Source organism: Procambarus clarkii, chromosome 16 (genome assembly GCF_040958095.1).
Source record: "Procambarus clarkii isolate CNS0578487 chromosome 16, FALCON_Pclarkii_2.0, whole genome shotgun sequence".
Lineage (NCBI taxonomy): Eukaryota > Metazoa > Arthropoda > Malacostraca > Decapoda > Cambaridae > Procambarus > Procambarus clarkii.
Genome location: NC_091165.1, coordinates 17,733,708 through 17,751,326, shown reverse-complemented (window position 1 = coordinate 17,751,326; position 17,619 = coordinate 17,733,708). Strand labels below are relative to the sequence as shown.

General features: G+C 37.2%; 1 protein-coding gene across 2 annotated transcripts in view; it reads left to right on the top strand.

Annotated features, from left to right (window-relative positions):
• Positions 1-8,651: 8,651 nt before the first annotated feature.
• The window catches only part of IntS2 (integrator complex subunit 2), a 96,451-nt gene continuing 87,483 nt past the window's right edge, over positions 8,652-17,619 (top strand). The window contains exons 1-2 of one of the 2 annotated variants that reach the window (XM_045745558.2): positions 8,652-9,210; positions 16,729-16,870. In XM_045745558.2, coding sequence (XP_045601514.2) covers positions 8,927-9,210; positions 16,729-16,870 — 426 coding nt within the window. In that variant the 5' untranslated portion in view covers positions 8,652-8,926. The remainder of the gene's footprint in view (positions 9,211-16,728; positions 16,871-17,619) is intronic. The other variant, XM_045745559.2, reaches the window with a different exon arrangement.

Here is a 17,619-nt window from a genome sequence, read left to right as displayed (position 1 = left end):
TCAGTTTTGGGTCAGTCCTTGATTCCCAAACTTTTATTGCCTCTGAGAGCTAGATTCTGGTCCTGGATCCTGGTAGATCAGCATGGTTTTCAGAGACCTGGGATGATCCTAAGGCTTAGTGGTACCTGTGTTTAAGCACCAGAATGCTACCAAGAATCTTGTAGAAAAATGCAGAATGCATTTTGTTGCATTCAATACTTAATTTTTCCCATGGACTGTTGCTTTGGCTGCTGATATGTGTATGTTACCATTACATAGTACATCAGTTACAGTATATTACACTGTTGGTTAAGTTGATTCTATTTTTGTTGTTTTGATATTTGCAATAATTATAGTGTCCATTGAATTAGGTTTTCCATACCAAGACATTTTGCATTTCCCAGTACGATTATGTTGCTGCTCAATGCACTGTTTGAAAATACATAGCCTGCTTGACTTTATTACCAAGTGTGGAAGGGCTATAGGGTTAAACTTCTAAATCTTATCTAGTATGAGAGAAATCAAGTTTGAAGTGTAATATTTTACAAGCAGATTTGCATTGTATTGGAGAGCACATGTCCTGTGCTTTGGAAAATGTAGCCCTTGTTCCACTATTGTCACAATTTAATATGTAAGAATTTATTATTCCAATGAAAGCAAAAAACTCTATTCAGTAGGGAAGGACCAGCAGGTTTCAGACAGTGTAATGTTCCTAACCAAATTAAATTTAATAAAAATCTTTTCATAAATGGTTGTACATTTATAATTTTGTTTGTAAAAAATGACAATACATTATGTACATAAGAGAAAGTCATGACAACAGCATAATACGTAATCATTATGCAGTAATTTTATACTGTTTTATATAGATTTAGATGTAGACGCTTTGTCAGGGATTGATAAAAATCATTACAGTTGTGGCTGTAATGAACAGGTGTTACTCATAGAAAAAAAACTTGTCGCTTACAATTAGTGGCAAGACTTGTATCTGTATTGACAAAATATATAGCATAAAATTAGGATGATGAGAAGGTTTGAAGGATAACTAATATAAACTAAATCATTCTACATGAACAGATTTACAGGCTTCCCTAGATCAAAATGGCACTGAACACACAAATTAGTTAACATAGATCTGATATAAAAAGGATTTAAAGTGCTTGTCAATAAGCCATCTCTGGGTGACAGTAAATCCTAAATAATTCCAAATATCCAGCTGAGAATCTCCCTTCTTTCTCTACTGATTAGTTTTATTCTATGCTGTACGCCTGCTACTCTATTATATACATCATGCACCCTTAAGTTGTGTTTATTACAAGTTATATTTCTGGAAAAGTTGAGTGGTCAATAACAAGTGAATACCTGAAAAAAGTGCTAATTGTGTTTGCTGGATGTGTGATTTTTCACACACAAAAGGATATCATTCATTTGTAAATTCTTTCTTCAAGTGTAGGTGTGAACACCAAGCCAGACAGGAGACTGCACTGAGTCAAAGATGGGCTCCTAAGAATTGTCTTTAACATTTCTTCCATTCACAATTTAGCTTACCAAGATCAGCATTTTGTAGGTCCCATAGTTCAAACCCATACAAGTTGATGCATTGACTATTTAATAACTTTACTTTCAATCGGGTATCATGATTACCAAATTCTTTCATAATGACATTTGTTCTGACTTTCAGATCTAATAGCATCAGAAAAATTGACGAGTGTACACTTTGAAGATACTGTATAATATTCCCTAGATGCTTTTCAGAGTATCTTAATGTAATCTCTCTGCATACTAATTTTAGACCTGAATAAAATAACGAGACCAGTAAGTTAAGGGCAACTACAACACATTTGGGAGGCTTGAACCTTAGGTTGTATGCAACAATTTATCTTTCACGTGTCTTCTTATTTTTCCACGGTATCTGGTTGGTTCCTGTAGAACTAGATCAGCATAACACAGATTCCTCTTCCTAAAATTATTCATCTTGCAATAGAGGGATGGCAGACCAGTTTATTATTGTAATGATGTCTTGGTACAACATTTACTTGGATCTAACATCACACATGTTTTTATGATGTCTTTTATAATCCTTAATGTTATGAATATGCCAGACTTGTCTCGCATAAGAAATATTGATATATCGTGTATTGTTTCTGGTAAATTTCATAGTTTATCATTTTTATCTTGAGAACAAATTTGCACTAGAGGTTGTTGTCTAAGATTCACTACTTGGAACAAAAAGGTCCAAGTAGCACGGGCTATAGTGAGCTCGTTGTGGACTTACCTGGCACAGGAGTGGGGCTGTAACTTTTTTTTTAGCACTAGAGTTATGTTCCTGACAGGCATCTAAACACATTCCTTCATTTATTTTTACTACAGTAATAAGAATTGTTATTAAATAAATACATATTTAAATAATAACTATTGACATGCCAAGACATTCATAGTTATATATTTTGGTATTAATAAATATCTCATTTATGACTTGAATGAAAATAAAATAGATTTAGCTAGTGAAACTTTACTCTGTGAAGAGTAAAGTGTTTATTTTGCTACACATTATCAATATTACTGACAAATAATAAATATTCTGTATGAATGTCATCAAAGGGTCCTGTAGTTAAATAGTCTTTAGTCCTCGACTCGGTTTTTAAAGATCTAGAGTTCGATGATAGGGTGGGACAGAAATGGTTGGGCAAGTTTCCTTTCACCTGATACAGCTGTTCACATAACAGTAAATATGTACCTGGGAGTTAAGCAAATGTTGTGGGTTGCATCCTGGGAAAGGTCAGTAGTTGACCTAGGGAGACCTTCATGAGCCCAGGTACCAGCTTCCTGTCCCTAAGAATGGGAATTGAAACAAATATAATTAGTTCTGTTCAGCATGGTAATGCTTCTTCCAACAAAGAAAACATTTAGAATATATATTTAATTAATATTAAGAAAATATGAAGAAAATGAAACTTTTTCAGTTTCTCTGGCTTAGGCCTACAACATATGATGAAAATGTAGCCTTTAGTTTTATTAAATATTATTCATATTGTCATTAAATTTCTTAATTTTGAAATGGTATATTTTTGATACAATAAACTGGTTTCCTGTATACTGTATAAATATTGTTTAATATGAAACATAACTCACTTTAGACCTATACACAAAACATTTCTTTGTGTCATATGAAGTCGGACATAGAACTCAGTTTTTAAAATTTGCTGAAACACTTCCAAATATTTTTGTGCATAATCTACTAGGCAAATGCTCCAACTTTGTCTAAATGATACCAACGTAACTTGAAAACAAGAAAAAAAAATAATGATAAAATTGAATATTGAAAACGTAAGGTTTTGAAATCGGCTTCAAAAATATAAAATATCACCAATTGTTCATTTGGTATTATTATGCTCTCGGAATAGCATATGATCTTCATTCTCATATATTTAGAATATAGGTTTTCAGTATAATTTACTGTAAAAAAAATTTGTCAATATGACATTTGAAATGCAGTGACACCTCGACTTACGATAATTTCGAGTTACGATGTAAATTTGATTGAAAAATGCAACTCGCCTTACGATAGTGTCGTCGACTAACGATATTTGTTGGTACACGTTTGGGTCGACCGAGCGTGTGGTTCCCATTTACGCGGGCCGACCTGCCTCGGTTTACTAGAGCTGCCCGCTCAGTGATGATCACGCCTATAAGAAATTCCGTTTTGTGGTGATTTTTTTTTTGCTTTTTGAACATAAAACTGATTATTATATAAATCATGCCATGGGTTCGAAGAAAGGCAGTGGTAAGGTTCAACATATGAAAACCCATGTAACGATGACCATAGAGCAAAAACAAGAGATCCAGTCATTCGTAAATATGAAGATGGTGTGCGGGTTGTTGAACTAGCTAGGCAGTACAACAAATCTCAGTCAACGATATCCACCATACTTGCTAAGAAAAAGGACATTATGAGTGCTAAAGTGGCAAAAGGTGTATCAATAATCACGAAACATAGAACACAAACACTTCAAGATGTTGAACAGTTATTATTAATTTGGATACACAGCAAGTAGTTAGTGGATGATAGAGTTTCAGAGGCCATCATTTGTGAAAAAGCAAGGAAATTGCATGAAAACCTTTTAAAGAAAACCCCTGGAATGAGTGATGCAAATGCGAAAGAGTTTAAGGCGAGCAGGGGATGGTTTGAGAAATTTAGGAAAAGAAGTGGCATTCATAGTGTTCCGAGTTGCGAGCTGGTGGAGGAACACAGCGAAGAACTAATCATCGAAGAACTTCACAAAAAGCAGCAACGAGAGACAGCTGAGGAAATTTCTTCAGGGGAGGAGGAGACTGCACAGAATGTCTTCCTCATTAATTAAGAAAATGTGAGCAGCATAGGAAGAATTGCAAACTTTTGCTAAAACAACTCGCCCAAATCACGGTGCAGTAGACGGTTGCCTTAAACTTTTTAATGACACTGTGATGCCTCACTACTGACAAAAATTAAAACGTATGGAAAAAAAATATCTGGAAAGGTTTTTAGTGAGACAAACAAGCAGTGAATCACAACCAGGTGCTAGTGGTATGCAGGCAAAACGTAGGAGAGAGAGTACCCCAGAGAAGTCATCACTGCCTGATGTTGTTATGGAAGGGGACTCTCCTTCCAAACAGTAACACCTCTCCTCCTTCCCCCCCCTCACCATCTTCCATACGCATCGTCTTCCATAAAGGTAATATAAACATATGTACTGTATTGTAGTTAGAGAAAAAAATTGTATTCAGTATAAAATGTATTTTTAAGTTAATATTTTTGGGGGTGTAGAACGGATTAATCCAATTCCCTTTATTTCTTATAGGAAAAATCACTTCCACTTACGATACGTCTCTGGGAACGGATTACCATCGTAAATTGAGGCCCCACTGTATGCCCAAATCTAGACAAAAATGTGTAACTCAAAACGTTTAGGGTTTTTAAAAAATAAATTCTATAGGGATTGTAGAACAGACAGCTGTGCACACTATATGTAAAAATGGTGAGAATTGGTCAGACTTGATTATTGGATACTGAAGTAACTTGAAATTCTAGTTATAGATATAATTGAAGTTGAAGTTATCGACAATGAATAAGGTGATTCTAATTCATAAATTTACTTGTATGTTTTAATAAACATTATTTGTTATTCGTACTCATATATGTGAAAGTTGTAGGTCAATATATGTTAAAATGAAATCGAGAAAAAAATAACATCACAAAAAAAGGGATAATTATAATAATTACATTTAGGGGAATATATTTAGGGTATACTTATATAAGTAAAAAAGCCCTAATCTGGTCCCTAATCATCAAAACAACCTAAAGCGACAAAGAAAATAGTTTGAAATCTGTGAAAATATAAAAATCAAAGTCCCAAGTTCTGTTAGTTGTGACTGATTTATTGTTAACCAATTTCATTCTATCTTCACATAGTTAGAGACTGGTATGCACTCTCCAGGATGTGAAGGTTACAACAAAATCGGATAATAAACAAAGAAGGAAAAACTAAAAACTTGAAAAAATATCCCCCCCCCCAAAAAAAAATAAAAAAAATAAATTGGACATTGATGAAAGTCACAGATATTAACATGGGGCAAAGTATCTATATGATATATAACAAAATAGAGCATAATAACATCCATACTTATTATTTGTGTTATGTACAGCATTACTCAGCAATGCTATAAAGGCACTAGCTGCATATCCACTTTGTGGACACTTCTTACTATTATTATTATTATTCTTTGTGCATTGGACAGGTGCTTGCATCTCTTTATTACTGCATTATCAATCGGTTCCAGTTAATAGGAGCTGTTCTCCTTATCAACAAAACATTCTTCTTTTTAAAGAAAATTTGTCTAAAATCAATTTCTGAAAATATTTTGATGAAAGTTTCATAATGCTGAAGCCAATAAGTTGGAGATTTGTTTAAGATTTTTAAGTAATTTTTTTTTTTATATAATTTAAATATTTTTCACTTCCCTTCCCCCTTTTGCTGAGCAGTTTAAGGGTTAAAGCCGAGTCTAAGCCAAGTAGTAGTAGCATCTAGGAGTCTGCTGATTTTCCATGATGATCCATAGATGTGTGGCTCTTCTTGCATGATAGTGTGATGATAAGTGGAATTACTAGTGTAGATTTCACTTTACCTCAGATCAACAAGGTTTTGTTGAAGTTTTTGGAGTATTTTTGCTCTTGGACTGCCGACAGGCAATCAAAGGTTATAATCAACTCCTTTAAAGGCAGATTCTTTAGCTAACTCATCAGCTCTATCATGCATTTGGAGGCCAACATTTGATGGAATCTATATGAAATGGACTCTGTTACCACCATTAATAATTTTGTTGTATATGTGTCTAGCTTCAGACATTAGCATGTTCAATTATGTCTTAAAGAGTTGAGTGCAGTTAAGGATGATAATCATTTACAGTTAATGTATCGAGCATACCATATTATTAAGAGAATATTAATAGGCACATTAAATAATTTACAAATGAAAGCACCACCATGGGTTTATTGTTTGAGAATGACATGAGCAGTTTAAGGGTTGGGGAAAGTTGAATTCTAAAATTCCTAGGTATCTGATGTTCTATAACTTAAATATTTTGTTTGTCCTAATTTATTCTCATTCAAAGTTGAAGTATATTTTAGACGCATTGAAACTTGCCAAACATATGTTAATTGCTTATTGATGTTAGCAATTACCATTAATGTGTTAATGTTATATGATTTCAGATTTAGAAAATAAAACATTAAAGTTTGTATAAAAATATTTCTTTAACCTTGTACCACCAAAGCTTTTAGACATAAAACTTGTTATAATATGAAAATTTTCCCTGCATTAAACAAAATAACATCTAGGGATTATGGCAGTTGAAGATCAAGTTCAAGTATGTTTATTGAGACAAGAAAAAAATACATCTCAAAGGGATAGAGTAGCTGAGGCTGTTTTTACCCCCCCCTTCTAATTCAAGTCCCTCAAGGGGCACACAAATTCAGAGAGTACAAATACACAAATCACAATACAGTACAAGAATCCCATTTAACATTGCAGGTTAATATTGTAAGCACAGCATATAAGTGTTACACTCATTGGGCAAAATTCTTGTAGCTCCTAAGTATCCTGTCTATCATACCATTATCACACATCCAAACAATATGATGTGGTACACTACTTACTTCCTTATTTCTAGAGTTATCAATAAATTGTCATTAATACATAATGTTCTAAGGTGTGGGAGAGCGGCATACTACATAATTTACACTCCTTAACTTTTTCACTGACATCAACACCGTATTGCCAAATATATTTGTATTCTAACCTTTATCTCGTGTAAATTGAATCCTTCCAAGTAGACTTTCCTCAACCATAGATTCAGTTTAGTTCATTTATTATGCATCCCATACCAATCTTGTGGGAGGTAGTGGAAAGGGTTACAGAGGCACATAATTGGCTCAGGGACTGAACCCCACAATTCATTTAGCTAAGCAAGTTACAATCTTGATGAGCTAGTTACAAAATTCAGTATAAGTCGTCACATCAACAATGGGTTCGAGATCGACCACAAGTACAGTTTCTAAATTAAGCAACTGACATATGTGGAGAGTTAGTGTCACAATTGATATGTTTGTCCTGCACACTGCCCCCCCATCCAGTGGGTAGCGGTGGATAGGTTGCAATCACTTAGTTACTACCTACAGTTAGCAAACTGGGGATATTTGGCTATGATTTCTGGTAGCAGATCATTTTTAATTAAATATTTACACATCTCTGGAACACTTGTTATAGAATTGTCTCTGAATTCGTGTATCTTTTCACACTCCATCACTTAGTGACAGAGGGTGTGCTAATAATTTTGTTGACACAGTTTACATTTGGTCAGGTCTACATCAGCAGATAATGAGAATTCCCAGAGATACTTGTAACCGGTCTGTCTAATTACCGCAAGCTAACACAAGCTACACAAGCTTCACAAAGCTTCCTGGCAATACATTAGTAATGAATAAATATGATATATTTACTCATTATAATGTTGGTGCTGAATGTACAACATGAAAAAACATAATTTTAATCTGAAAAAGTATCTTTTTATGAAGAAATTAGATGAAAATAAAGAGCTTAGGTTTGGTTTGGTTAGGTTAGGTTAGGTCAGCCTAACCTAACATATCATATTTATTCATTACTAACGTATTGCCAAGAAGCTTTGCGAAGCTTGTGTAGCTTGTGGTAGTTTGCGGTAATTAGACGGACCCCTTGTAACCAGTTTAAGCCGAGCAGTAGTATAGTTTGTATATATGTATGAATATTGTACGCGCGTACTAGTGGCTTTACAAGATTGTAAATACTATGCTATGTATTCTCACAAGCCCACTGTACCTTCTTGTATATAAATAAATAAAATAAAAATAAATAAAAATAAAATAGTAGTAGTTTGAGTATAACTCAAACCTATCTTAAATTAGGCAAATTTCAAGTTCGGTTGAGGCAAAATAATTATCATCAATATATGAATTTACCTACGTATTATATTGTATTTCTCCAATCTATACTAAATATATTTGCAATTTATCCTAAATATAATAATTAAGTTTTTCCAGTTTGGTGGAAACATTTTTATCATATTTGTAAAAAATAATTAAGCGCGTTGTGCGGGGCGATGTGAGTGTCAACAAAGTGATGGCGTAAGGGGGGCTGCGGCGAGCCTGGCTGATCAAGTTGTGTGTAGACTGAGCAGCTTGTGCCCGTATAGGGCACCTTGCTCGTCGCCATTCTTCGCCTGAACCAGGACCCACGGGATACATAAGGCTCTGTGCTGTAGTTGACCCAATCTCACAGCAACAACAACAGACACATCATCACTTCGTCTTATAAGGAGGAGAAAACCTGGACGCAAACTGCATTTATCAAAGAGAAGAAAGTGCCAGACTTCCATCATGCCTCTCAGCGGCCCCGTCTCCCCCAGGGTGTTCAAGGCCATAGAGAAGTCTGACATACACACCCTAGCATGCTGCCGCGAGGAGGAGATCAGGCCCATCCTTCCCTGCCTGGTGAGGATGAGCCTCATAGCCCCGCTGGACCACTCGGAGGAGTGCATAGCTGGTAGGAAGGTCATCCTCAGGATCCTATCCGGGATAGAGGTGGTCAACTCCCTGGTGGCTCTACTGTCCATTGACTTCCCAGCTCTTGAGGTGGATGTTAAGAAAGAGCAGCAGTTAAGGTGGGTGACTTTCATTTTTTAACCTTCTTCACTTCAGTGTATGGTTGTGTTGTACTCTGCTACATTTCACAATGCTTGTTTCATACAGGGATATCATTTCACATACAGTACTTTGCATTTTATACACAGTAGGCCTACCCATTTTGTACACCCTCAGGGATTTGTTATTTGATTGTATATGTTTGTACTTGCTATTAGCAGTTATCAGTAGGAGAAAACCTAATGAAAGTAATGGTTTGGTTGTATCAACCTATTTTTGCAGTACTGTGTTGGTGTTGGTAAATTTTCATATAATACTTTGATATTTTTTTAATAGGTGGGTTTAACAGCAACAGATGAGGATTGGCTCATGTTAGCAGGCTTAGAGCTTTCCCTTCACGTAATTAACCTTAAGGGGCCAAGTGCATAATTTATCAACCTTCCTCACACGCGGCCACACTAAAATGTGTATACTCTTCTCACTTCAATTTTCGTTGTACGTCATTCATTTTGGTATCAAATTGTTCGCAATAGAATTCCCTACAGGGATATACTGTATATACATATAAGGTCCAACAGCCAGGAAGTCCACCCACAACAAACCCAAAAAACGGGCAAGCTTTACCAGTGACCGTGTAACAGCAATGAAATGTGTATACTCTTTTCAGTTCTCTCACCTCAATTCTCGATCTGCATCGTTCATTTTGGTATAAATTTGTTTGTAATAGAATTCCATACAAGAGTATATCCACATAAAGTCCAAAACACCGGCGCGCCTCCTTCTCCTCCCTTCCCCTGCAACAAAGCCGAAAGTCGGCTAAGGGTGACACAACATGCGTCACCAGTGGACATCCATAATTTTATTTATTGAAGCAGACTGCGTTGCCACCAGATAAGTGTTAAATATTGCTTGGCATTCATACTTGAATATGGAAAGTTGTGAGTCATTGTGTTGAAATGAAGTCAAGAAAAAATATCCACCCAAAAAAATAAAATATAGGGATAAGGATGATGGGTTAGGGGATATATAAGTATACTTCACATTAGTGATAAAGCCCTCATCTGGTCCCCATTCAGCAAAAAACAACCTAAAGAGACAAAGACGATAGAGTTTGAAATCTGTGAATAACTTTGCCAAAAAAAATTAAAAGTCACAAGTTCTGCCACCTGTGGCTGAATTACATGTTGACCAATTTCGTCCTAACTTCACATACTTAGTGACGAGTGTGCATCCTCCAAGATGTAGAAGGCACAACAAAATTAGATGTGAAACACAGGAGAAAGAAAAAAAAAAAAAAGGAAAAAAATTCACTTAAAAAAAATTGGTAAGACAAGAAATATTGACATTGGGCAATGTATTTATATGATATATAATAAAATACAGCAATATAACATACTTATTATTATTTGTGTGAAATTGTGCCCTCCAGGTGGCAATCAGTAATCCTAGACGGCACCAGCTGCATATCCACTGTGTTGACCTTATTTACAACTACTCTTCATCTTTATGCATCAGACAGGTGCTTGCATCTCCTAATCACTGCATTATCTATGAGTTCCACTAACTAGGTGTTATTGTTATCATCAGTACTGGTTGTGCACTTTTTTTAATTCGTATAAAATCCATTTCTTAACAAATTGGGATGAAATTTTTACGATGCTGATGACAAATAATGTGAGATTTGTTTAACATTTTTCACTGTACATGTATTTCATATTTGGACGAATATTTTTTAGCTCCCGGCCCCTTTCACTGCCAGTTTTTCCTGGAACATAAACTGTTAACAGATAATAATCAGTTACAGTCATCTCTCATGTTCCAAATGGATGAGTTTTGAATAAAAATGAAAGGAATTAATCCTTGTGTGTAAGACAGGAGTTAAGGGGGATATGATTAGGGAGGAAGCAACCTCCTTAATATCAGAGACGTGGGTCCTTCAAAAAATCTCTACTTTTCCACAGGAAAAAGGGATTGTCTGCCAACTAAGAGGAATCCAGACGAGATACCATAGTCTGGAAGAGAAAAACAAGAATATTTGTACTCTAAATGACCATTATGAACAAAACATGAGGAGAAAAGGAATAAGTAGCCCACAAAAACTGAGTCACCAGTGACCAAGATTGGTCTCCTCTGTCAATGCCTCCAACTGAACTGCATCCTTTACAAGAAAAGAGGGTTGATTGGCTGAGGAATCTGACCTATGAGCAACATCCAACCCTATGCCAGTTTTTATCCAAAGCTATGAAAGGTTTGTTATCCTCAAAAGAGGCATCCTGGGAAGCTGGGAAGGAAAAGGTGGTACTGTAAACCTGTCACGGACAGGTGAAGCCAATGGCTCTCACATATTAGAAATTCCTCCCCCAGGAGGCAGTATACAGACCGTCAACCCTCAATATAAACTACACTAGCACCTGCCTGACAAACTGATGAAATGATAATGCTGTAGTCACGAGTCATTGGCTGAGAAGTCATAACACAAGGAATCATCAACAGAAAAGCCTAGGTGTCCAGAAGCAAAGAATTAGCAGCCTTCTCCAGGTCTGAAGGGTCAAATTCACAGGCTTCCAGGAGCAAAATCTCCATGTCCTCATCACGGAAGAGTGGAATGCACAACACAGTTGAGAACTAAGATTATCAGCAGAGTTACAGTACTTCAGTTCATGAACTGAGATGCTGTCTTGTAGACATCCACTAGACTGTGGCTCGAGTAGGGCTGCTACCCAAACCTAACTTGGTTTCAGAATGAGTTAATTGTCTGCTTGAATGAACATTGGTGCTTTCACTGACTTGACAGTCAACTAATATTTAGTAGTAGTAGAACAATAAATGCCAGTCTCTCTAAATTCAGGTACTTGATTTACCCAATTTATATGAGGGTCACTAACCCTAGTGGCCTCGACAAGAACAGGAAGCCGGCAGCTTGTCAGCTTGTAAGTTCCCCTCACCCTTATTTGCCTTGATGATCTTTTCCAGGTAGATTTTAAAAACTTAACACAGTTTTGGCATTTACGGCTTAGGTGGGTAGGCAGTTCCATGGGTTTATAACCCTGTGGGTGAAAAAGCATCTCCTGTTATCAGTCCTACATTGTGGCTTGTTGAGCTTGAAACCGTTGCTTCTTGTTTGTGTTACATTTGACCTTTTTAAGAAATTGTCCAGATCAACATCCTCTAACTTCTTCAGTATTTTAAAAGTTTCAATGAGATCTGCCTTGTCATGCCTGCTTGGATGAGGCAGCAAGTGGAAATGATATACATATATCTTTTGACTGTCATCTAAGGCTAGATTAAGAATTACCAAGTGTCTCCCTTTCCCATATAATGATGTAACAGGGACGGTTTGAAATGATCTCTGATACTTTGAGGATGAGATGGTTGCACTGGATTGGCTGGAGGTTCTCATTGTTTTAGTTTGGTTGTGAGGCCAAAATTCTGTTTTGATTGTAAGGTCATTGTGATTGGTTACAACAGAAAATGTGGGAAGACTATGTGGAGTTATTTCACATTAATTTATTGTATTACAGTAGAACCTCGAGTGACGACCGCCTCAAATGGCGAACATTTTGGGTAACGATCGGCCAGATCGCCGACAATTCGTCTCGTATGGCGACCGCTCATTTGAATGACGACAAGACCACATGGTGGGGTCACGCTGCTTCTCGCACATTCTCGGATGCCTCCAACGATGCAAATTAATTGTTGTTTTTGTTTAAAGATTCTAATAATGCTGGGATATAAAGGGGTGACTGCTGAGATGTTGCAAACCAATGACATTTTTTGTAGAAAAAAGAAATGAAATTTTTTGAAATACAACAAATGTCAAGGTTTGTTCGGTGTTCGGCAGGTAGGCTGCTCCATGTTTCTTAAATAAAAAAAAATGAAAAATAAAAAAACAGTTGAAATAATTTGAAAAATGGACAAATGCCATAAAGGTTCGTTCAGTGTATGTCGGGTAGGCTGCTCCATTATTGAGACATAAATGAAAAATACAAAACAAATGGAACACATTTGAAACAAAGAAAGATTGTCATAATGGAGCAGCCTACCCGACAAACACCGAACGAACCCTTATGGCATTTGTCCGTTTTTCAAATTGTTTCAACTATTTTTTTTTTATTTTTTTTTATTTAAGAAACATGTAGCAACCTACCTGCCAAACACCAAACAAACCTTTTGCTATAAGAAAAATGAAAAAAAACATTGAACAAATTTGAAGAAAGAAAAATGTCATAAAGGTTTGTTCAGTGTATGTAAGGTAGGCTGCTCCATTATTTAAAACTTTGAGTATCATATTGATGTTTTTTGGTGGAAGAACGGATTAATTTGATTTCTATTATTGTCAATGGGGACATTTGTTTTGTATGACGTCCGTTTCACATGATGATCATGGCGCCAGAACGAATTAAATTCGTTATTCGAGGTTCCACTGTATTTTTATTTATGTAATGTACAGGCATACCTCAGTTTAAGAGTTTAATTCGTTCCTGGAGACACCTTGTATTCCGAAAACTCGTATTCCGAAGCTAATTTCCCCATAAGAAATAATGGGAAATGAATTAATCCGTTCCTGACTCCCCCATAAACCCCACATCAAACTAAATTTTTATACCTAATTCATCTAAATAAACCTACAAAACTATGTTCACGTTATTACTTACCTTGCTGTTGAATGCTGTAGGCATATGGAAGATGGTGAGGAGGGGGGAGGAGGAGAGGAGTTACTGTTTGAAAGGGGAGGACCATTATCACATCAGGCAGTGAGGACCTTTCTGGTGTGCTCTCCCTAGGACGTTTTATCTGAGTGCCACTAGGTCCTGGTTGAGGCTCACTGCTTGATTTCCTCACCACAAATCTGTCCATGGAAGCTTGCTTTTCCCTTCGCAAGCTGTCTCTGTAGTAAGGCATCACATTGTCATTGAAAAGATTAAGGCAACGGCCTACTACAGCTTTCTCTGGGTAAGTCTTTTCAACAATTGTTTGAATCTCTTCCCACATCTGACACACCTTCTTAATTACTGCAGAAGGGACATTCGCTACTGCCTCATCCTCCTCCACTGTAGAATCATTCGCTGCGTTGTCTTGCTGTTCCTGATGAAGGGCTAGGCGTTCTTTGGTGGTCAGTTCTTCGTTGTGTTCTTCCACCAACTCCTCCACATCATCACCATCCAATTCCAAGCCCATTTGCTGGCCTAGACTAACAATTTCCTCAACAATAGGCGCATCATTTAGAGGCTCTAATCCCTCAAAATCTAGTTCTCTCACACATTCAGGCCACAATTTTCTCCAGCCAGAGATCAGGGTTCTTTGAGTCACTTCTTGCCAGGCTTTGTCAACGAGTTTTAAAGCACTACAAATGTTAAAATGGTGTTTCCAGAACTCTTTGAGGGTGAGGTTTGTGGCTTCAGTCACTTCAAAACATTTCCGGAAAAGTGCCCTTTCATAAAGTTTCTTAAAATTCGCTATGATTTTCTAGTCCATAGGCTGAATTAGAGGAGTGGTGTTAGGAGGAAGGAATTTAACTGTGAGGAATTTATTGTATCTGGGCAACAAATCATCTTCAAGCCTGGAGGATGAGCAGAAGCATTGTCGAGGAGAAGCACAGCTTTGAGTGGCAAATGTTTCTCCTGCAGATATTTTTCTATGGCAGGGCACAGCACTTCATTCACCCACTCCGAAAAAATAAGCCTAGTCACCCATGCTTTTTTATTAGCCTTCCACATCACACACAAATGGGTTTTCTGCACTTTATACTGTTTGAAACCCTTGGATTTTCAGAATGATACACTAGCAAGGGTTTAATTTTCAAATCGCCACTCGCATTTGAACACAGCACAAGCGTAAACCTATCTTTCATAGGCTTGTGTCCGGGCAAGGATTTTTCCTCCTTGGTAATGTATGTCCTCTTAGGCATTCTTTTCCAAAACAGTCCTGTTTCGTCACAATTAAACACTTGTTGCAGTAGGTATCCCTCAGCCTCTGCAAACTCTTTAAATTCCTCAATAAATCGTCCAGCGGCTGGTTTGTCTGAGCTGGCTGCCTCCCCATGCCTTGTAACACTGTGGATACCACTTCTCCTTCTAAATTTTTCAAACCAGCCCCTGCTTGCCTTAAACTCTTTCGTATCTGCATCACTCGTTGCAGGGGTATTCTTTAGAAGGTCTTCGTACAACACCCTGGCTTTCTCACAAATAATGGCCTCCGAAACACTATCACTCCTTAACTCCTTGTCGTGTATCCAAATTAACAACAACTTTTCCACTTCTTCAAGTATTTGTGGTCTTTGTTTCGTTATTGTTCTTACTCCTTTTGCCACTTTAGCACCCATAATCTCATTTTTCTTCTTAAGTATAGTGCATATTGTTGATGTGGCTTTGTTGTACTGCCTACAAACTTCAATAACACGTGTACCGTTCTCATGCTTCTGAATGATCTCTTGTTTCTCCTCTATTGTCATCCTCACATGGGCTTTCTGGCCTTTATCCTTACCACTGGCTTTCTTGGGACCCATGGTGAGATGTATAATAACAAATTGTATAGTCAAATCACCAAAAATCCAACAAAACACTGAAAATCTGGGAGAAGAATTGATGTGGGGTAGTCACTGGGCGCGAGACAATGGTAAACTGAGGGGCGGAGGGGCAGAGGGGCAACGATCGCCGAACCACCACGCGCTAGGTCGGCCTGTACGCGTATCAACAAATTTGCATCCCGAGGTAACCCTCGCGTTCCGAGACATATTTTCCGAGGAAATCCTGCTCGTAGTCCGAAAAACTCGCATACAGGGACACTCGCATTCCGAGGTACCACTGTATATTCAAAAATGTACTGTATAATGGGTCATGAAAGTACAATGGTGCCTCGATTAATGAATTTAATCCAATCCGGCACCGAGCTCGTCACATGAAACGCTCGTCTTGCGAAACAACAACACTATCGTCGGAGGCGTCCGAGAACCAGTGGGAACGCTAGGAAGCACTGTGTGGTTTGCTCGTTAATCGAGCGAAAGCTTGTCAATCGAGACAAATTTTCTGCGAGTGGGTCGATCGTTACTCGAAATGCTCGTAACTGGAGTCGCTCGTCACTCGAGGTTCCACTGTACATATGTTAGTGATTAAGTGGTACATTCTTGCAACGCTACTAACATGTATAGTGTTTAATTTGAATATTGTATCTCAGAATTTAATTAAACAAATTTTATTGCTACAGTAGTTTGTATAAAGAAATTATGATTTTGACTCTGTTAAGGTGTCTGAAGTGTTGTTTTCAGTACTGACATAGGACCATACTTTGTCACAAATATTATTTGAATTGAGTTCTAAATTTTAATAGAAATTCTTAAGCCAAAGAAATTGTTTTGGGCAATAGAAAGTCAATGGGTCTTAAAAAATTACTGTATGGCTAATTTTCATTTTGAGTGTGACTAGTTTTAGTCAATCAGATTGTATAGTCGCCCATTTATCCTTTAATATAGTGTACTGTAATTTATAATCTGAATCACTATTTACAGTAGTAATTACATAATAATTTTAAATAAATTTCAGGCAGAAACTAGGTGGTGGTAATCAAAGTGAGAGCGTTCTGGTTCAAAATCTGGCAAATGGCCTTGCTCTGGAGTTTGAATGCTCAGACCCAACACGCAGACTGCGACTACTTCTCTCTGAGATTCTCCTGGTTATGGCTCAGGTGTGTGTGTTTCTCTATTCTTAGAATATAGTTAAGGAAATCAGATCCTCATTTCTTCTTTGGTAGAGGCTCTTGAAAATATCTTGTCCTTTTTTCTGTAGTATTGGCTATTCAACAATGATATTTGTAGACATATATACAGTACTGTAGTGTACTTGCTATTTTGTATATACTGTTTGCATCTTTTTAATTATTTGCTTTCCTGCTATCTTTCTTGTCATGGAAGATTTGAGAGACTAGGGAGAGCACCTTCTGCTTTTATTTTCAAACCTTCAATTTGAAAAGATTTATAGCTCAATGATTGTTGCTGATGTAATTGTTGTTAATACTACCTGTAGTGCTCCTGTCCATCAGTCGGGCATGCCCCTCAGTTTCGAGCTAAGTGCCATCCATCCTTCGACTTCATTTGTCCTACAAGGGCCATTGCGTGTGTATTTTTTATGTATTATTAATTTCATGTACATGGTTTTCTTTCCAGGTTATTGTATGGTCTTGGCTTGTAGTTTGCTTTGAGTTGCATGTGTTTAGGGTTTTCTTCCCTAGGTGCTCACTAGTGCTGCGCATTCACTGACAGTTACTTCTCTCTTGTGTTCAGGAGTTTTGCCCCTGAGAGGCCAGGCCACCGGAGTGGAGAGCCTTGTCCCGGACATCCGAGAGTTTCGAAGTTGGGACAGGGTTTGGCTTGGAGTGTAGCTTGGCCTTCACTGGGATGGCCTCATCCACTTTGATGGTGGAGACAGTCAAGCCTT